The 22,970-nt window shown below is 41.7% G+C and overlaps 1 protein-coding gene across 1 annotated transcript; it reads right to left on the bottom strand.

The window, feature by feature from the left end:
* Positions 1-9,961: 9,961 nt before the first annotated feature.
* PDCD7 (programmed cell death 7) lies at positions 9,962-22,288 on the bottom strand. Its single transcript, XM_007957719.2, is given in 6 exon segments — positions 9,962-10,085; positions 11,319-11,406; positions 11,869-12,105; positions 18,622-18,760; positions 21,331-22,254; positions 22,256-22,288. Coding segments are annotated over 6 exon segments (1,545 nt in total).
* Between the last annotated feature and the right edge of the window lie 682 nt (positions 22,289-22,970).

The raw sequence follows: 22,970 nt of genomic DNA, 5'->3' as shown, positions 1-22,970 counted from the left end.
TTAATGCTAGGTTAAGTAATGACTTCATTCAGTAGGTGGTAGAGATATACCTGAAGGGATCTGAGGGTGGCAGGTGGGATGGGATAGAGGAGTGGGGATATTAGGAAAGCTAGACTGTGTATGTGTCAGCAAACTAAAGGCCTCAAAACCCAAAAAAAACCTATGGCCTCTCAAACACCAGTCTGTGGGTCTGTGCCCATTTTACTATATGCGAGTCTGGGGAGGGGAGGGGGGCAGGGAGTGGTAATTGGTCTAGGGTGGGGTCCAGGCAATGATATTGTTGTTGTTGTTGTTATGTGCCATCAAGTCGGACCCAACTCATAGCAACCCCTCCTTAGGTTTCTAAGGCAGTATCACTACGGAAGTAGATTGCCCCATCTTCCTTCTGAGGAGTGCCTGGTGGGTTTGAACCGCCAGCCTTCTGGTTAGCAGTCGAGTGCTTTTAGGCACTATGCTACCAGAGCTCCTGGCAATGACATTGGTATTGTTTTTTTTAAAGCTCTTCACCATACGCTAAATGACTTCATCCTCGTCCACAGCTTCAATTATCTATAGGCCCACGACTCAAAAATTAGGTCTTCCAGTTCTCTTCTGAGGTCAAATTTATAAACACTTGTGCCTACAAGGCATCTCCCCCAGGATGTTTCAAGAGTGCCTCAAACTCAACATATCCAGAGTCAACTCCCCTCCCTCAAACTTCTCATCCTCCCCCAGGGGTCTCTGTTTCAGAGAATGGTGACATTCATCCAGGTGCACAAGCTTAGAATTTATCCGACACCTTCTCTCTCACCACTACCCCTCTCAAATCCCCTGCCATGATTTATCTCCTCAATCTCTGGAATCCAGCCGTTTCTTTCTACCTCCACTATCATAGAAATCTAAGTACCCATTGTCCCTCACTTGGTCTTTTCATAGACTATTATACTATAATTCTGTTCCACACACTGCAGCAAGAGTGAACATTTCAAAATGCAAAACCATTCCCCTGCTTAAAATCCTCCAATGATCCCCAACTGCTCAATAAAAACTAAACTCCTGACAAGAGCTTCTGAAGCTTTGCAGAATCTGGACCCTGTTCTCTCTCACCTTCTGTCTTACTTCAGCTATGTTTTACATGTCAAGTGAGTTCTGACTCACAGCAATACTATGCACAATAGAATAAAACACTGCCAAGTGCTGTGCCATCTGCACAATTGTTGCTGTTTGAGCCCACTGTTGCAGCCACTGTGTCAATCCATCTTATTGAGGGTCTTCCTCATTTTTGTGGACCCTCTGCTTTACATAGTGGATAAGGCACTTGACTGCTAACCAGAAGGCTGGCGATTCAAACCCAGCAGCCACTCCTCGGAAGGAAGATGGGGCAATCTACTTCCGTAGTGATACTGCCTCGGAAACCCAAGGAGGGGTCACTATGAGTCAGGTGTGACTCGACAGTACATAACAACAACAACAACTGCTTTACCAAACATTATGTCCTTCTCCAGGGACTGGACCCTCCTGATAGTATGTCCAAAGTGAGACGAAGTCTGGCCACCCTCGCTTCTAAGGAGCATTCTGACTGTGCTTCTCACAAGACAGACTTGTTTTTCTAGTAGTCCATATTCTTTACCAACATCTTAATTCAAAGGCATCACTTCTTCCATCTTCCTATTCATTGTCCAGTTTGTTCATGGAGATGAGACAACTGAAAATACCACGGCTTGAGTTGGGTGCACTTTTGTCCTCAAGGTTACATCTTTGCTTTTTAACACTTAAAAAAGGTCTTTTGTGGTAGATTTTCCCAATGTAATACATGATTTTTTTTGACTGCTGATTCGACAGGCATTGATTAAGTAGCCAAGGTAAATGAAATCCTTGACAACTTCAATACTTGATTTCAATATTTATCATGATGTTGCTTATTGGTCCAGTTGTGAGGATTTTTCTTTTATGTTGAGGTGTAATCCATACTGCAGACTGTAGTCTTTGATCTTCATCAGTAAGTGTTTCCAGTCCTTTTCACTTTCAGAAAGCAAGGTTGTGTCATCTGCATAATGTATGGTTGTCTTCCTTCAATCCTGGTACCACTTTCTTCTTCATATAGTTCAGCTTCTACGATTATTTGCTAGCATACAGATTTTAAAAGTATGGTGAAAGGACACAACCCTGACACACATCCTTCCTGATTTTAAACCATGCAGTATCCCCTTGTTCTGTTTGAATGACTGTCTCATGGCCTATGTACAGGTTCCACATGAGCACACTTAAGTGTTCTGGAATTCCCATTCTTTGCAATGTTACTCATTGATCTGCATAGTTAATAAAACACAAGTGAATATTTTTCTGGTATTCTCTGCTTTCAGCTAAGATCCATCTGACATCAGCCATGCTATCCCTTATTCCATGTCCTCTTCTGAATCTGGCTTGAATTTTTGGCAGATCCCTGTTCATGTACTATTTCAACCATTTATTAATTATCTTCAGCAGAATTTTACTTGCATGTGATATTAATGATGTTCAGTAATTTCTGCATTCTTTGAAATGGGCATGAATATGGATCTCTTCCAGACAGTTGGTCAGGTAGCTGTATTTCAAATTTCTTGGCATAGGCAACCTTCAGCCATATTTACTGGCCTTCAATTGCCATGGTCTTCTTGGCCTATGTACCACAGGGCCTTTGCATATGCAATTTCAGATACCTGTAATGTTCTTCTTCCCTGTATCTTCCCTAAAATTAGTTAATAGATGTTCACTCTTCAGAGCTCAGTTGAAACATCACTTCCTTATAAAAGCTTTCCCTGATGACCAAATTCGGTTAGGCTCGTCCTAGTTTGGTGACTTTCAAGAATTTTTTTTTTTTATCAGCTGTGACTCATAGTATGAAATACAATTGACTGCAACCAAGGCTGCCAAAACCCAAACTCACTGCTGTCAAATTGATTCTGACTTATAGTAACCACATAGGACAGAGTTGAAGTACCCTATAGGGTTTCTAAGGCTGTAAACCTTTATGGAAACAGACTGCCACATATTTCTCTCATGGAGTGGCTAGTGGATTTGAATTGCTAACCATCTGGTTAGCAGCCAAGCACTTAATATTGTGCCACCAGGACTCCTGCTACCTAGCCTGCATATATATACATATAATGGTAATTGTAACCCTTAGTATGTGATGCACTGTTATTTTCTATTTTTTCACTTATATTACAGAATTTTTAGTCTGAAAAAAGTTCTAATTTATAATTTTATAGAACCATGCCTTCCTTCAAAGCATTCAGGATTTATTTTTATGATTATTGGCTCTCTCTCTCCCTCATGATCTATTTTCTCTATGAAGTTAGGGAGTATTGGGCATTTTGCTCAACATTCTAGTCCTTATACTTAGCAAATTATCTGGACCTCAGCAGATACTTAATATTTGACCAATGGAAAATATAAATCCATTAGTAAGTACTTTTCCCTTGAGGCATTTATCACAATTCTTAATTGTCTAAGGAGCTCTGGTGGTGCAGTGCTTAAAGCATTCAGCTGCTAACCAAAGGGCTGCTTTGTGGGAGAAAGATGAGGCAGTCTGCTTCCGTACAGATTCATAGCCTTGGAAACCTTATGGGGCAGTTCTATTCTGTCCTATAAGGTCACTGTAAGTCAGAATCAACTTGATAGCAGTGGGGTTTTGTCTTCTGGTATAATTATCTGTATAATCATTAAGCTTCTCTATTGTAGACTCTAACTCTAGGAGGGCAAGGCAGGAAATCTGTCCATCTTGCCCCTCTTTATGTCTCCAGCACCTAGCAAGGTAACTGGTAAATGGTAAATAAAAATCATTTCCTAAAGATCACAGTTCAAATCCTGGTATCCAGATTCTGGCAAGTGTGAATGAATAAAGTTGAGAAAAGTGTCTACTGCTCTACATAGTTAAGCACTCTAACATCAAGTTGCTTCAAAGTCCTCAATCTTTGGTTTAGAGCCTATGAAAAGTTCAGTTTACCCCAAGTCAGAAATTGTATTGGAAACAAATTCCTCATGGGTGTCAGGCCAAGAACTACTAAGTGGCTGCACACAAAAGTAAACAGCTTATCATCTAGGAATAGTTTATTGGTTCTAAGCATTAATATTTGACCAATGGAAAATATAAATCCATTAGTAAGCATTAAAAACACTAATAATGATTGAGGTAGATATACAAATAATCTCTATTTAAAATACATCATTACTAATACTTCACAGCACTCACATTTCTTCTGTATACTACATATTATACTTATTTGAATGGAGTAAGACATACTTTGTACTCACCTTGGAATTCCCAGGATGGCTTCTCTGTGGACAAAACATGCAGAAGTAAAAGGTAACAACAGATGGTGTAATCTCAGCTAAGCTTCTTGATACATCCTTGTACAAAAGTCACATGGACATAGGAACATGAATGGCTTTAGATTAGTGATTAAGCTAGCCGGCTTATAGCAGCAAATCCTCTGATGTCATAAACTCAGTCACTCAAGTTGAACACCCTTAGTATTTCATAGCTTCCTAATCTTCCCTGTATTTATCTAATTTCTTTTTTAAAAAATGCTTTTTTAAGAGCTTCTCACAAGTCCAGAGTCTTCTGTAGTGGGAAATAAGGTAACACGATACTTTTGCATATAGGGAATGATGAATCAATAGATAAACTGGTTGTGTTATTCTTCTATTTTCACTTATTCATGTTTAATATATAATTTAGGTATAGGTGTAGAAAGGATATTATTTAAAAAGGCTGAAGACTCAGTAGAACTGTAGTTCCCAGTTCTGTTGACTAAAAAGAAAAAGAAACACCAACCAACCCAGGGACAATGGGCATCCCTATCATACAAGATTGTGGTCTTAAGGTATCTTTTTCATGGTAGAGGAACCCAGGTTTATTGGAGAAATAACTGATTCCAGATCTGGGACAGAAAATGTACAAGATAAACTTGGAACAGAATATGGGATTGTATCAAAAGAACTCAGAAGCCATGGCAAAGAGCCTCCCACTGGCCAAAGATGAGACAATTGATAAAGATAACAAAAGCAATGGACTGAAACACAAAAATGTTTAGTTGGAGTTCATAATGACAAAGACTAACGATAATGATACTTAAAAACTCATTTTCCACCTTTGGAAGATGCTAGAGAACCAGTTCATTACTTTGAAAAGTAGTAAATAAAGGAAATTAAGTTTTTATCCCTTCTCTTTCTTACACAAATGGTATCCCAGCACAACCAAATCATTGAGAGGGGAAATTTGTCTTTTTAGAAATAGTCTAGCTAGTAAAGAAAGAAGGTGACAGAATTAAAATATCACTATTTTGTATCTCCTAATGAACTCATGGATCTAGGTCCATTAATATCAACAAACAGCAAGGTGAGTTAGAATAGGGAGTTCAAATGAGTTATCAACCAGTGTCTAGACCTGGGGTTCTTGATCTTTTTTTGAGCCCTCTGACAGTTTGGTAAAGCCCATGGACTTCTTTTCAGAATAATATTTTTAAACAATTAAAATAAAATACAAGGGCTTACAAAGGAAACGAAATAAACTGATACTCACTGCCGTCAAGTCGAATCTGACTCATAGCAACCCATCCTTGGGCTTCCAAGGTGGTATCAGGCTTCCAAGGTGGTATCACTATGGAGGTAGATTGCCCAACCTTCCTTCCAAGGAGTGACTGGTGGATTTGAACCGCTAGCCTTCTAGTTAGCAGTCAAATGCCTTAGGCACTACTGATAAACAATTATAAAAATATTTTCTATGTGACATACTAATACATGTATTTCCTTATTAACATATTAAATAATAAGATCTACTTGTAGGTCTAATAATTTCTATAATTTCAGAAGGTATTTTAAAGCCTCTGTAACTCCTGTAATTTAATGTGAAAGGAATTCAAATGGCATTAAACTCACAGGTACTGTGAATACTACTGTGGTCTGTCACTGACATTCGTAACAGAAGAAAATGCTCAGTTTTAATTAGTAGCTAGTGAAATGAATTTCACACATTTTTTTCCCATTCAAGTTCATGAACCCCTTGACATCTATCCATGAATCTCCTGGGGATTTGTTGACACTAGGTTAAGAAACCCTGGCAGAAGTTAAAAACTGGAGCCAAAGTAAGGACCCAGGAGAGTTAAGAACAAAGAGTAACACAGGCAGCAAGCAGGTCTACATGAATTCAGATGAGGTGCAGATGCTTATCAAACAAACTCACTGCCATGGAACCGAGTCCAACTCATAGTGACCCCTCCTTGGGTTTTTGAGGCGGTATCTCTATAGAAGTAGATTGCCCAATCTTCCTTCTGAGGAGTAGCTGGTGGGTTTGAACCACCAACCTGGTTAGCAGTCAAATCTTTAGGCAGTACTCCACCAGAGCTCCCAGATGCCTATAGTGACTTTGTAAATGTTCCCATCATGCACTTGCTTGACTGAACTATATTCTGGTAAGTGCCTGACAAAAAGTGTGTGGGATAAACTTTCTTTGTTGGTTATCAGGGGTGGGGGGGGGACACTTAAAAAAAATGCATTGACCCATGTCACTTTAGTTTTGTGTATTTCACTGTACATAAATTATATTTCAATACGATGTATTTAAAAAAATAAAGTGTGTGGGATATAGATGAAAAGATGAGTGCTTATATGTTGATAAGTATTAAAGCTAGTAATGGGTACATTAGGGTTTTTTATACTATCCTCTTTTCTGGATACTTGAAATTTTTCATACTAAAAAGATGTAGAAGTAATTAACAAAATGTGGGACCTGAAAAAAAACAGAAACAAAAAAACAGTCATGTGTGGATTGTATTTAGATCCTGATTTCAACAAATGGCCAAACACATTTACGAGATAGAGAAATTTGAACAGTGACTGGAGTTTGAAGATAATTATGACTAATTTTTTTAATGTTATAGGGATTAATTATTTTTCTTTTTTTTGCCTTTTTTTTTTTTTTAAATTGTGATTTGGGTGAAGATTTACAGAGCAAATTCACTTTCCATACAGCAGTTCCAGACAGACATATACTTTGTCTCATGTCATTGACCACAGTTTACCACAATGCAACAGCTCCCCTCTCCCACTTCCTTCCCATAGTTACCTCTTCCCAGTGTCCATCCCTCCATGCACTCCTGCCCCCTGAGCTGTCTCCCTGTGCATAAGCAGCCCTTCTTTCTCCCATGATTGTTCTCTCCAAGGAGTGTATCTACTTGAGGTAAATGTTCAACTCATATGCCTGTATTTTGTGTGGCTGGCAACCACAGGTGTGGGTTCAGTTCCAGACCTGAAGGGCAGCTAGGGGCCATAGTCTCAGTGGTTCCACCAGGCTCTATCAGACGAGCAAACCTGGTCCCCCCCTTTTTTTCCCCCTCCAAATGATTTTGAATTTTGTTTTACATTGTTCTCCCTCTCTATCAAGGACCTCCTCCTACATAGATCCCCTTCCAAGTGGATGACATTGGTAGCCGGGTACCATCTAGTTCTTCTGGTCTCATAGTTGTATAGGCTGCAGGTGTACCAGTCGCTAGGACTAATTGTTTCCATGAATTTTGGTTTTCTTCATTCTTTGCTCTGGATGAGGAGAGACCCATGGTTGCATCTAGATGGCAGCTTGCTAGCTTTTAAGATCCCAGTCACTACTCGCCAAAGTAGGAGGTGGAAGAATGTTTTGTATAGTATATTATGCCAATTGAGCTTGATGTCCCCTGCGACTATGGTCCCAAGCCCACAGGTTCAACTACTTGGTCCCTCTGGGTAGCTGGCTGTTACCAAGCAGTGACCACAACCTTGCCCCGTCAGCTGTACTACACCTGGGAATTCTGATCATTCACATAAACTTATAGGACCATTGTCTGCCAACCCTATATATGTTCTTGGATATAGAGATTAATTCTTAATTTAAAAAAAAGTTTTAAGTTGAAATATTTATGAAGTAATATGATTATCTAGGATTTGCCTTCAAAATAATCCAGGATGAGTGACTGGGGTACAGATAAAATAAGATTGGCCATGAATTGACAATATTTGAAGCCAGATGATGATGGGTACATGCATGGGCTACCATTATTCTCTTTACTTTTAAATATGTTTGAAATTTTCCATAAATTAAAAAAAAAAAAGGATTGTGAGCCAAGATTACAATGGCAATTGCTCATATTCTCCAAAGTATAGCCTATCTTTCTAAAATTGTACAGGACCAGAGGCTACAGCTACACACAGGCAATAAACCAGGAAAAACAAAACCAACACATACTTGATTAAAACCATGCAGAGGCCAAATGAGAGGAAGAGGGCCTGTCCCCCTACCCTCCACTTGAGGGTTAAACACCTTCCTTTCCTTGAGTTCTGGGGCTGGAGTTTTCCTAAGCCCCAGCTTTACCTCACCTACCCCTATCAATCGCTATGAGTCGGGGCCGACTCAACGGCAAATAACAACAACAACAACAACACCCCTATCAATGCAGATGTCTTAGTAGTAAGACTGGATACCACACAAACACTATAGAACTCAATTTTGACTTCTACTCTTCTTGCATCTGATTAGAGCAAATGGTGGAGAAGGTACATAGAGCTGTGGGGTTATAGGAGGCTAATTATTTTGGATTTTAAGGTTTATGAGCTTAAACACATACTTTGGAGGGAGAGTACTGGGCCTCACACCCTATATGTTAACTCTCTAATGCATGATGTATAAACTAAGCAGTGCAAAGTAAACAAGAGAAGAGGGGCAAAGGGGTTGGTATCCATTCCAGACTATCCAAAGTTAGATTTCACAAAGCTTGACTTTCAAGATTCATCTTCCTGTAGCAAATGCCTATTTATTAAATTTGAATTTTAAAGCGAAAATCTGTTTTATCAACATGAATTCTATGTTAAGTGATTCTGAAGGCAACAAATCAGGAGGAAAGGCTTAAACTGAAAAATAAAATGGTCTTTATTTAGCTTTTTGGAAATATAAATAACACAATAAATGGTTAAAGAAAATAATAAAACAAAAAACTGACATTTTATATAATTGATCATCTCCAGGCCCAGCATTTATTCATCAATATAAAAAATAAATTTTATTTTTTTATCCAATTTCATCCCAGCTTTGACTACATGAATGCTTTTAGGAAGCCCGAGTCTCTCTAACAAAATTCCACCACTATACTGGCTCCTGCGATGCAACAGAGTGAGGTTAAAATCCCACTCCTGTAGGGGAATCAATTTTTATCCTAGGGATTCTGAACAACTAAACCCCCAGGAACTTACAAAACAGATGCTTTCATTAGACTCCTTCTAACATGGGGAAAATACAGCCATCGTCATTCAAACACAATCCAATTTGGGTATAGGTACTCCTCAGGTTTTCTAAGTTCTTATCGTGAGTATTAAATTAGGCCATAGTCTTTTCTGGCAGCACAGCCTGGAGCCAAATGCAATCTTCCTTACCAGAAGCCTCCCAAGCTGCACCAAAAGTGGAATTAACAAAACTGAAGGTAAAGAGCATTTTCTACCTTTCTTCCTGGAAGTTACAAAGACTCTTTGCATAGAAGGGTAAGGAGATTTTGCATCAAACTTGCCTTCAATGCTCACTACTGTGGAAAGGCAGCTAAATCTATTCAGCACACACCAGTATTGAGTATATGTGAGTACTTACCATCACCACACAAGGAAGTTAGAGTGAACTAACAAGTCTCTCTGGATCAAGCCCCTCAAAACAGAGGCAAATTTGATGAACCAAGGCCACTGCCTATAGTATCAGTTAACCCCAGTTCACCCAGGTTCTTTCCTGAAGAACCATATTAATCTCCTGATTCAAGAGGCACCTCTGGCCAGGACAGAGCATGCAAGGGCAACATTAACTTCAGGGCAGGGCGATGCCACAGAGTTCAGAGGTTCTGGTTTAGTCTAAGCACAAGAAGATGGCAGCATCTCTAATATTTAGAGCTGGAAAGCGCCTTGGCTGGTCCACACTCCTGGAGCATGTTTACTAATGCATCTTAACGGCAGATGCCCAGATGTCGTTGCTGGGGAGCGGAGGAAGGACCCATCCTTGGGGAATGGAGTTGCCTTTGGGATGATCAGATGGCACCAGGTACTGATCCCAATCATGCCTTAATAAGAACATTGTAGAATAACTCCTTATTTGTTTTACTCAGACCAGGTAAATATTAGCAACTAAACATTCTATTTCTAGGACTTAACTTTGACTGACGTACTAATCTATCACAGAACTTGCTTTCTAGGAATTATGCAAAAGACAGTATTTCTTAAATGTACATACACAAGGGAAAAAACTCTAAAATAAAGAACGTAGAACCATATGGGTAACCAAATAATTAATATGTGTATGTTTAAAAGCTAACACTTGTATATAAGCCAGAGATGCATTCTTCCCAGAATATAAACTTCATGTGGTAATGAGCATTCTATCATAAGAATCAGAAAGCACCAGAGCTTTGGAAGGGATGTCAAAGATCACTGAGTTTTGTGATTTTTCAAATCATGCTTTAAAGATCTCTAGAGCTTAGTATATGCTTTTAGGGGATCTAGAAACAGTGAAGTGTTTTCAGTCAACAACAGATTTAAACTACCCAGGGAACCATTCATCCTGTTTTGCAGACTGATTTCTCAAAAGACTGCATTTGAGATAAACGCTACTGCTGAAGTGTTGAAGGCCACCATTCCAGCCCATCATTTTCTTCTCTATATGAGGAAAGGGAGACCCAAAGAGCTGGAAACTTTTCCCAGCTCATTAGTAACTGCCAATTAAGATAAGACTCCAGTTCCCCTTGTTCTTAGCTTTCTTGGCTTTGACCTATAAGAGCTCAGAAGCCAGTTTGGGTCTTAAGTAGTCTTCACAGACAAGAACACAGGGGTGACTTTCTTTTCCTTGCTCTGTCTAGCACCAGAGAAGAGAACCAGGAAAAGGAAAGCAATGCTTTAAATCACCCTAACAGCTAGTTAGGGCTAGTCACAACTGCGTTTCCATTTTCTTAACTATTAATATATGGAAATCACAGATGGGGGAGAGGTGGAGGAAAGCCACTAACTGGAGAACAGACTTGTATTAATTTGGGTGAAGGGAAAGGCAATATAAAATAAATAAAACATTTATTTAAGGGGGAAAAAAAAAGGAATACCATCATCCACTTCTCAGGGATTAATGAGAACTAAATAAGATGTATGTGACATCCTTGAACACTAGGAACATTATAAACCCATAAAGAACTTAAAAGAAAAAACAACCATACAGTAATAGACCTCAACAATGTAATAAGCACTTCATCAACTGCTTCTTGCTACCAAAGGGAAGGACAGCACATTGCCGAGTCTGCCCCTTTTACCTTATTTGGATGAGCGCTGGCAGGGAGTGTTCAGCTTGGAGGTAATATTGCCGGAAAGGCTGCAGGAGATGAGCAAGTGGGAACTCATCTGAAAAAGAAAGGCACAAAACCATGTCATCTTGCTTTCTAGAGTGTATGTCTCAAGGCAAGGTGACTGAGCCTATGACTATGACAATATGATCAAATGTTTCATCTTTACCCATGATTTCCATGACACAGTGAATCCTGAATGTGTCATTTGTTGTCTACCATCCCTTAGCTTATGGACTCCTTCCTGGAGGCTGCTAACCAAAAGGTTGGCAGTTCAAACCCATCCAGCCACTCACTGAAAGACCTAATTAAAAGGTGGGAGAAAAGACCTGGCAATATTAAGATTACAGCCGGGAAAACCCTATGAGGCAGTTCTACTCTGTCACATGGGGTCGCTGTAAGTCAAAAATTGACTCAACAGCACCTACCAACAACATCCCTTAGCTGAAGCCGAGATCATCCGTGAGGAGAAGAGCCAACTTACTATTTTCCTTTTCTCTACTGGTTACAGAGAACTTACCTGGATCCCCAAATAACTTGGACTCAATTTCACGCTTCTGAAGTAAAATTTTCTCCTTTTCTTTTCTTTGTTTCTTTTCTAATTCTCTTTTCCTCTCTTCCTCTTGTTCTCCTTCCAGCATAACTCTGAGGGCTCTCTCTTCAGCTTCATATAGTTCAGAGCGTTTTTTAATGAGTTTTCTCAGTCGCTGCAGATGATGCTCAAAAGTTTCATCTGCTGAGGCTGGAGGGCAGACCCCTGGGCAAAGAGATCCACGTGGCATTTTAGGCACAACTATCTCGTATCCCCAAATTAGAACATACCTATGTTCTAACAGGCAGGCTCATAGTTCTATACTATGAACTTGCTTAAAATATGTAAATTCTACCCAATCTTCAAGGTCTAATTTGGTCTTCTTGAGTATCCAATTACTATGATCAGAGCCCAACTTTTTCTGAACTCCTCACTCTGGACCGTAACACTTAACCCTTAATTTTGCTTATTTCTAATGGTCCTGATGTTCCAGTTGGACAGTGAGTTCACTAAAGGAAAGAACTTATATTTCTTCAATGTTCATGAGATGAACAATTTTGCCTCTGACTGAGTCTGAAGTTTTGGGAGAGCACACTTGGAGTCATGAAGAAAATACATTTAACCAACCACACTGACCTCACAGTCCTCTGCTGACAGTAAGTGATCAACAGTCTCCATCTGCCATGTCCTGGGAAACTTCTCAGTACCAAGAAAACCAGAACGGCTGGTCACCCTAGTTCAAATGTGAGGTCAACTAACAGTGTAGAGTTAATATTTAGGAAGCAACAACTGGGACAATTTGATCGTGAACTGGTTATTAGGTGAAGTCAAAAGAATTACTGCTTCACATAGTTAATAAAAAGTTATCTTTTTTCAGAGATACATATATCAGTACAGGAGGATGACATACCTGAGATTTGCTTTAAATTAGTTCAGCAAAGAAAAAAAAAAGAAATGTGGGGAAATCTTAAAAATTGTTTAATTTGGATGAATTGTATCCAGGAGTTCTAATTTTCTGCATCTGTGAAATTTTTCATAAAAGGAAAAAAAAATTAATGCTCAAAGAATACCTGAGTGGATGCAGGTCTGCACACACTATTGTAATGGCCCTGCAAACAAAAGCTGATAAAGCTGTTGGTGATTCAACACTGACTGACACTGGAATGGCCCATTATATCAGTTCTTGAAGATTTGAAGATTTTAAATGAAATGGTATTTATTGATTTTAAAGGAAAAGGTATTTCTTACACAGCATTTTATGGGAAAAATCCCAATCATGCCAGCATAAGCATAATCTCCATGTTCCTTTCCAATTTTTTTGTTCACATTAGCAAGTTCATATGGTTCAAACTAATATAGATATAATTTCTACATGGCTGTACAAGCACCATTAATCATCCATATTCTTTTCTAGTACTCATAATTATTAAACAGCTCTATCCTATTTCATGGGAGCTCTAGTAGCATAGTGCCTAAGGCTCCTGACTGCTAACCAGAAGGCTGGCAGTTCAAACCCACCAGCCACTCCTCGGAAGGAAGGATGGGCAATGTACTTCCACAGTGATACTGCCTCGGAAACCCAAAGAGAGGTTGCTATGAGTCGGCACATAACAACAACAACAACATCCTATTTCATCAAAACAATGTATCATAGTTTACTTAACAAGCAGCAAGCTCAGTGGTCCTCAGGCTCCCCTCATTTATGACCTCCTGGCTTCCACTATTCCTTTGGGTTAGATAATTTGCTAGGACAACTCACAGAACTCAGGACTATTCTTAGGATTACAGTTTTACAATAACAAAGATACAAATGAAGAGATTCAATGGACAAGGCCTACGAGAGCTCTCAATGCAGAGCTTCCATGTCCCAAAAAGGCACGTGCTACCCTCCTATATGCATTGCTATCTTTCACCAACCAGGAAGACATGTAGCTTCAGTATCCAGAAATTTTATTGGGCATCTCATTAAGTAATTCAAATTCTAGCTCTTTTCTCCTGAGGTTAGTTGATAATAAAGGTGATCAAGAGGTGGGTCTTTTTAGGGGCTCAGGAACATAGTCTTGGGGACATCAAGGTCAATTGGCAAAACATAGTTCACAAAGACAATGTCCTACATCCTACTTTGGTGAGCAGCAATTAGGGTCTTAAAAGTTTTAAGTGACCATCTAAGGTGCAACTATTAGTCTCTCCCCATCTGGAATAAAGAGTGAAGAAAATCAAAGATTCAGGGAAACAATTTGTCGGAAGGCCTAATGGACCATGTAAACTCCAGCCTCCGTCACCATGAGACCAGAAGTAGTTGGTGCCTGGCTACCACTGCTGAAAGGGATCACAATAGGAGGTCATGTAAAGAGTGGGAGAAAATGTGGAACAAAATTAAAAAAAAAAACAAACCCAGGCTTACTGGTCTGACAGAACCCCCAAGACCATGGTCCTTAGTCACCCTTCAAAACTGGAACTAAACTCATCCCCCTGCTCAACTTTCAGACAAGTAATAGGCCTATAAGGTGAATGATAAGGAGCTCTGGTGGCATAGTGGATAAGGCACTTGGCGCTAACCAGAAGATCAGTGGTTCAAACTCACCAGCTGCTCCTCAGAAGGAAGATAGGGCAATCTACTTCTGTAAAGATTTCCAGCCTTGGAAACCCAATGGGCATTGCTATGAGTCAGAACTGACTCAGTGGCAGTGAATCTGGTGGTTTGTTAAGGTGACAATAACACCAGGGAGGTACATACTTCTTAGAATCACCAACCACAAAATGGGCAGCATTTGTTGAGGGATAAAGCTCAGAAGGCAGGGAGGGAGAAGAAAGAAGGACAAATGGAAACAGTAAACACAGGGAGCAAGTATTAAAAGTGCTCTTACATTGTAAGGATTGCAATCAATGTCACAAAATGTGTATGAACTGCTGAATGGAAAACCAATTTGCTATGTAAACTTTCACCCAAATTAAAATAAAAAGTTATTATTATTTTTTTTTTTAAAAAGGAGGTTGGTCTTCTGGCCTGGCCACCTCCCATGCAACAGTCACCTCAGTAGTATCCTGTTAGGTTAGATGTAGTCTGGAGCCCTCATTAAAGACATCTATTATTATTAGGGAAATCTTGAAGTTTTAAAGGTTATCTCTTAGGAACTAACATCAAACTTTTTGGGTTCATATAAAACTCATATCCCCCAACATACACACACACAGCCAGATAACAATCTTGGCTCTCTTCTTTCCTTCACAGGCAATCTTTTAATAAGTTGACCCCCCCATTTGTCTTTTTCATCTCCTATTCACTCTCTAAGGACGGCTGCTGGTGTAGCGGTTAAGGCATTTGGCTGCTAACCAAAATGTCAGTGGTTTGAACCCACCAGCCACTCTGCGGAAGAAAGATGGAGCAATCTGCTTCCGTAAAGATTTACAGCCTTGTGAACTCAATGGGGGTTGCTATGAGTCAGAATCAACTCAATGGCAGCTTAGTTTTGATTCACTCTCTAAGCTATTCTAGTCTGCATTCCACCCCTACCACTGATCTGAAATGCTCTTAGCTACAGGAATTTTGTGCCCTGCAGGGCAGGGATGTTTCTCAGCTTTTATATTACCCAATAATAAAAATAATAGTACGAAACACTCATACAGCATTTACTATGTGCCAAGACAGTTTTAAGTGCTTATATATACTTACTAATTTAATCTTCATAAACTCTCCTCACACACATGGATACTATTATTATTATTCCCTTGTTAGAAATGATGAAATCGAGGCATAGAGAAGTTTAAGTAACCAACCCAGGATTACATAATCACTCGGAGCATTTGCCACTTTCCAGAAGATGGCAGGGGTCTACTTTTTCCTCCCTGAGTCTACCTTTTCCTTTTGTCTCTCAGTTCTCTGTTGTGGTCTCCTCTTTACTCATCGTGATGTTGACACTCCCTAGGATTATGTTTTGTTGGCCCTCATCTCATGCTACACAATCTCCATGAGACCATTCCTACCTATAGATACATGCTGATGAACTCTAGTCCGGGATGTTGAATAGATACCTCAAGCCCAATGGGTCCTCAGCTGAACTCATCAGCTCCAAACCTGTTCATCCTCCTGTGTTCCTTCTCAATTAGAAAGGTATCATCATTCCATAGACCAGTCTAGAATCTAGAAGTCATTTTCCCCTCTAGCTCCCTTACACTGAGTCCTAAGTACTTAATTATGAATATATATATTACTTTATTCATATCTCTTATACCCGTTTACTTCTCTCCAACTGTCTGCCCCTTACCTATCCTTGCCCAGACTACAGTAAGAACCTTCCCAGTCTCTCTCTCTCTCCCTCCCTCACTCCATCTTAGATGCTCTAAACCTTTTTCCATTTTGCCAGCACTGATATTTCTCATCATTTCTCTCTCTGGTCAAAATCTTTCAATGGTATCTCACAGCTTTAAGCATAATGTAAGAACTCTAGCCTACGCCCTAAGGCACTTTGCAGTGTGGCCCTACATACATATCCAGCCTCAACTCTCACCACTTACTTGGAGGAGCACATGAGAAGTTAGGAAGCTGCTAGTTTCCTTTTAAAGTATACACACAACCAGTGTTATCAAATCATCAAGTCAATTAACTCCATGAAAACTGCTTGTTTTTATAGATTACAATTCTTCTAAACATTTCCCTCTTCTTTTGGGCAGCTATTTAACCACCAAAGTAAGAAAACCTACTATTGAGAAATTATTCTGGTAAATTCACTTGGCAGAAGTTTACTGAGCATTCACTCATGCAGCATGTGAGGTGAGGAAATATTAAACAGCAGTCATCAGGTTTCTGCTTTCCAGTAAGGAAGAGATGAGGTGTCTTAATTATCTAGGGCTGCTATAACACAAATCCCACAAGTGAGAACTACATGGTACTCTGCTACCCATATGGAGCATTTTGATCAAAGATTTCACAGAAGAATCTCGATCAAAAAGGGGGAAATGCACAATAGAATGTAAGTTCTCAGGGACTCCAAACTTCCTAGAGCCACGAAGATTGGACGAACCCCTAAAACTACTGCCCTGAGATAATCTTTAAATCATAAACCCAAATATCTCCTGCGGTCTTCTGCAAACCAAACAATAGCTTAGCTTAACTAGTTAAAAAAGCATTATGCTCTTTTAATAACTATCTATATGAGAGCAAACTGACAACAACAATTTGAAAGACCAGATAGCAACCTCAGGGGGCAGTGAATTTACGTTAATAAGGGAGTAACAACTCAGAAAAGGAGGGTGAGAACGGTTAACACGACTCTAATTATGTATTTATTATGTAGAAATTGTTGGATCGGTGTATGTTTTGCTGTGTACATTCTCGACAACAACAAAACAGTAAATAAAATTATACATATATATACACTTACACATATGTATAATTTTATTTATTGCTATATATAGCTATGAAATACACAAGTGGGTGGCTTTAATGAAGACACATTTGTTTTCTCACAGTTTAGGAGGCTACAAGTCCTAGTGCATGACCCCAGCTCCACGGGAAAGCTCTTTCTATCTGTCCATCTGTCTGTTCTGGGAGAAGGTCCTTGTTTCTTTTCAGCCTCTGTTCCTAGGTTCCTTGGTGATCATCCATTCGTGCTTCCTTCTCTGTGCCTAATTTCCTTTTTATATATCTCAAAGGTGACTGGCTTAAAACACACCCTACAATCATATGGCCTCTTACTTTAACAAACAAACAAACAAACAAAAAAACCTCATTCACAAATGGGATTATAACCACAGGTGTAGGAGTCAGGATTTACAACACATATTGTTGAGGGACACACTTTAATCCATTAGCATACGGATAGACACAGTAGATGCTAACTTCTTTCTGACTATGCATGAGCATCCCAGAAATACTACAATGGAGTCATCATCTGTATTGACACTAAAACCTGAATCTGAATCACTCTATCTGCTGACAGGCAGACACCAATCACTTAGTTAACGAGCCTGTCTGACTGTACAATGGTCACAGCCCAACAACACTTAATTAGAGGTCTGAAAGAGTCACAATTTTCATTTATATTTTAAATTACATGGGAACTCATTTGCTGTAGTGGTACTTGCTTATTTGTGTATTCTTAAATATCCCTGGTGAATGCTAATGGTCTACAACCTATTAATAAGGCAGTCTGTGGTCCAAGCCACGCACAACTGAGAAGGAGCAGGAAGTCACCTCAGCCCAGATCAGGGAAGGCTTCCTGGGGGATGTTGTACGTGTATTTGGTTTTAAAGGATAGTGAGGGCTTAAAATGGCAAAGATGGGGACTGAGAGTCCTCAAGACAGACTGGCAGGAGAAAAGATCTGACGGGCAGATGGAAAGCATGACTGGGAGCTTCTACAAAAACAGTATGGCTGGAGTAAACTTGAGGAGAGGCTTGGACTGCATGGCTATGTCTGGCACTCCTTTTAGAGACCACTGAGGTCTTCATTCAGGGAAGCTGGGAAGCTCTAGGCAGGGCATGCCCTGCCTTGTGTAACCATTCACATGTTCAGTGAGTTCCTACAGCTACTTCTCTCTTCAACTTGGCTACCAAGGACTAAATATCCTCTGAGGCTTCCTGCTTCAAAAGTTTTGAGTTACTGCTAAGAAGCCCAGTTACTCTATAGGGGGAATTAGGAAAAGTATCAAGCCCTTTTTGCTTAAAAAATATTTTGGGGGTTGGGGAGGCTGTGGTAAAGAAGGGGAAGAATTACAAGTAGAAAGGTAAAGCCATAATTACCTTTCCTCGCTGCAGCCTCTTTCCTCAGCTTCCTCAATTTCTCCAAGGCCCGAAGAAGGTCCACCATTCTTTTAGTGTCTGCTTGCTTTTTCCTCACTTCAGATAAGACGCCATCAGCAGCAGCTTTGAGTTCCTGCTCCTGGAGGCGAATCAGAGCCCATGAGACCTACCACCAGGAACAACCTTACAGCAGAGAACAATTGCCTGGCAGGTCAGACTTCAGGTAATAAGACAATCTCAGAGTTAAGAAAGACTCTACTGGATTTACATCTCAAATTTCCTGGGCTGTGCACAACTCCCCTCCACACTGGTCCAGCCAAGGGATCATCCTCCTCCACTGATGGTACAACTTGCATCTTAAAGGAGAACTGCTTCTATCTGCACTTTCCATGTGGGCACTAAAATTGTTTCTTCCTCAGTTTTCCTCAAACCATGGCCCAAGGAATAGGCCTCCCTTGTTAAAAATGCACACTAGTAGACACTAAGATTCAGCCTCCCATGGAAGATAATGGTAGAAAAGGCCCAGGAGTCCACAAAGCTCTCTGAGTGACAACCTACACATAGGGTTTGCACCCCATTGCCCTAGCATTACAAGGTACTCTTAAAAATGACAGCCTTTCAAACATCAAAAGGCTATTAACCTACTCTTCTTAAATTGGCTCACATGTAGACTAAATAAATAACCAGGATTCATCAAGCCACTCCTCATGGGACCTTTCTCACCATGGGTGGTGAATAAGGAGCCTCTTGCCTAAACTTCTCTCCCACTGTCAAATACCTGTTATTCCATCATTACAAGCACATGCTGTGTCAGTCTTCTGCTTGTATTATTTCTTCTGCCTAGAACTGCCAACTGTTGTTTTCACAAAACTTTGACATTTCCTTTAAGACTCAGCTCAGATGTCACTATATCATCCAGGAAGCCTTCCCTGACACCTTCCCCCAATATATCGGATAGTCCTTCTTTGGGTTCCTATGGCACCTATAGTTGAAATCTTAACACACTCCATGATCCCCCATGGGGCTCTAAGCCCCTCAAGGACAAACACTATGTCCTATTCATCTTTATCTCCAGCACTGGGCATCAGACCTGGGACATAATACCAAACCAAAACCAAACCCACTGCCATCAAATCAATTCAGATTCAAAGAGAGCCCCATTGGGTTTCTGAGGCCATAAATCTTTACCAAAGCAGATTTCCTTCCTTCCAGATTGTCTTCCTTTCAGAGTGGCTGGTGGGTTTGAACTACCAACCTTCTGGTTAGCAGTCAAATGCCTTAGGCACTACACCATCAGAGCGCCTTTGGCATAAAATGGGCTCCCATTAAATGTTTCCTGAACTGAATCAAACTCCCTCACATTAAGGTGCTGCCTCTTCAGGCATTCTCCTTTAAAGCAGATATTCCTGGAGGAACATTTGCCATCAATACACTTCAGAATGCAGTTATATCAGATTCTAGGAGAGAAGCAAAAACAAGGAGAAGGAAGAAAAGACACTAGCTGGTTATGGAAAGTAAAGGGAGAGGCAAAGGAAACCAGAATGCCTTAAACAACTATATAATCAATTTCCAGTTTTACTCTGGCCCTACTTACAGGTTGAGATTCAATAGGCTTTGAAATCTGACAACGTGGGCTCAAATCTGGAGTGAAAATGCCACATACTGGTTGTGTGACTGTAGTAAATCAACCTCTCTGCGCCTCAGTTTCCTCATCTGCGAAAGTGGGAAAATACCATCTACTTTCCAGAGTGCTGGTGAACCAATTCAATAAACCGGTGCTGGTGATTAACTTGGCCTAAGACTCAGCATTGTTGTTGTTGTTATGTGCCGTCGAGTCAAACCCGACTCATAGCGACCCCTCCTTGGGTTTCCGAGGCAGTATCACTACAGAAGTAGGATTGCCCAAAAACAAACTCACTGTCATCAAGTAGACTCTGACTCATAGCAACCAATTCTGGGTTTCCATGATTATAAACCTTATAGAAGCAGACTGTGTCATTTTTCTTCAGCAGAGTACCTGGTGGGTCCGAGCCAATAACCTTTTGGTTAGCAGTCAAATGCCTTAACCACCACACCACCAGAACTCCTTTAGTATAGACTAAATGGTCAAAAACACCAAACACCAAAAACCTAGGGATACTTAACAAAGGGATCTTGGGAAATTCATCACTATCGTCCCAGCAGCCAATTAGGGCATGTTCCTTGAGTCAGGGTCCCACGTTTTCTGTATTTTGTATTCTTAACTATTATTGAATGTAAATGGACAGACGCTGGAGCAGGAGATGCGCCATCCTTGCAATCCCGCTGTGTGTACCTAAAGCTTTGTTGTTGTGCATTATACCTTCATTAACACGCAATTAATATAGAGATATAGTATCAAGTTAATCAAGACATCATTAAGGGGTAATGGCGGCATAGTGAATAGGCACTGGACTGCTAGCCAATAGGTCAGCGTTCAAACCCACCAGCTGTTCGGCGGAAGAAAGGACGATCTACTTCCGTAAAGATTTACAGCCTCGGAAAGGCAATGGGGGTCGCTTTGAATCGGAAACGACTCCACAGCAGTGAGTTTACAGTATCAAATCGGAAAGGCAAGCTATTATTTTAGGTTGTGGGTAACAAAACGGAAGTTTACCCTAGGAAATGGCATGTCCTCTCAGGTTCCAACCACCACCACCCCTAACCTCCGTGCGCGTCCACTATTCTCACCCGCTTCCTCTCCTCCACCTCCTGCACGCACTTGACCCTCCAAAGATCAATCTCCCGCTCGCGCTCCACAGCCCGCGCGGCCTCCGTCTCCCGCTCGGCCTCGCGTTCCCGAGCCCGCTCCCGAAGTCGCAGCCGGCGGCGCCGAACCCTCTCCAGTCTCCGCCGCACCTCGCCCACGTAGGCCGCCTGTGTCAGCGGCTGTAGCCTTTCTGCCAGTGCAGCGCGCAGTGGCGCAGCCTGGGCGTGCAGCAGTGTCCAGGCTGCGCCATCTGCCTCGGCCTCGCGCATGGCCCGGCCCAGGCCCCGCAGCCGCCGGACTAAGCACAGGGCCCCGCGCAACCGGGCGCGAACTTCGCCTAGGCTAGGCCCGGCGGGCGGGCGCGGAGGCGCCGGGCCACCAGCCCGCCGCGGGGTTCCGAAAACCGCTTCCAACCACTGCTGGTCGCGCAGGCGCTGCAAGGCTCCCTCACCGAGCACATCGGATGGCGGCGGCGCCTCAGGCCAGCGCGAGTTCCAAGGCGGCCCCGGGCCCGGAGGCGGCGGCCGTGGGCGCTCGCGAGAGTCGGAAGTTGGAAATGGCCTGCACTGGGGTGGCGGCGGAGGCAACGGTGGTGGTGGCACAGGATAGAAGGCTCCGCCGCCGCCGCTGCCCCCGCCACCGCCGCGGGATGGTTCCAGGGGCGCCCTGGGCTGTAGAGCCAACGGGGGCTGGAGAAAGGGGGCGGAGGGCCCCGAAAAGGGGCCGGGCCGCTGGGGAAGAGGCGGCGGGAAAGCCGAAGAGGGCAGCGGTGGTGGCGGACAACCGAAAGGAGCGGGAGGCGGTGGCTGCGGTGGTGGTGGGCCCAGGCGACCAGGACCGAAGAAGGGCGGCAGAGCCATGGTCACGATGGAGGGATCCAGAAATCACAGGAACCTGAGCAGTTCCCCGGGAGAGTGTTCCGGGAGGAAGTGACGTCATCACGACGCACCCCTCCCGGAAGCCCGGCGGTGGGTGGGCTTTCATTCAGTTCTTGAAGAGCACCGTGTCTACTAGGTGCGGAGCTTAGTCGTTCGGTACACAATGAAGACTAAGGGATAGTTTATTTCTTCGTGAAACTGTCTAGTAAAGATAATCAAAGGAATAAGAAATGTGCAAGTGCAGTGGTGATTATAAGTACTACCAAGGAGAAACACACGGCGCAACAGAGTTTACAGAATTTGACCTGGTCAAGGAGATTGGGGAAACTTGCCCCAACGATTTGGGACTTCAGCTGAGATCTGGAGGGTAAGTAGGAGTTAAATAGAAGAGGGAAGCACGATTTACGCAGGAACAGCTTGGGAGTATGCCCAGTAGAGGGACAAAATGCTAATAAGGATGGAGCTGAGAAAGCCTGAGGGGAGCCTGGTGAGGTTGGAGATGTCGGTGAACAGAAGACAGTGTTCAGGGCCTCATATCTTAAGAACAGTGGGAAATCACTGGGGGTTTAAGCAGGAAGGGAAAGAGAGGCCATGTTGCATGATTAGATTTTTCTTTTTTTGCATGATTAGATTTTTAAATTAAACTTTATTAAGATAAGCATAGATTCATGTGCAGCTACGAGATCTAATATACTTTTTACCCAGTTTCTCCCAGTGATAATATCTTGCAGAACTGGAGGACA

The sequence above is a fragment of the Orycteropus afer genome, unplaced genomic scaffold (genome assembly GCF_000298275.1).
Source record: "Orycteropus afer afer isolate SDZICR_OR568_19922 unplaced genomic scaffold, OryAfe1.0 scaffold00015, whole genome shotgun sequence".
NCBI classification, from domain to species: domain Eukaryota; kingdom Metazoa; phylum Chordata; class Mammalia; order Tubulidentata; family Orycteropodidae; genus Orycteropus; species Orycteropus afer.
Note: the sequence above shows the minus strand (reverse complement) of the source record. Positions and strands in the feature narration are given on the sequence as shown.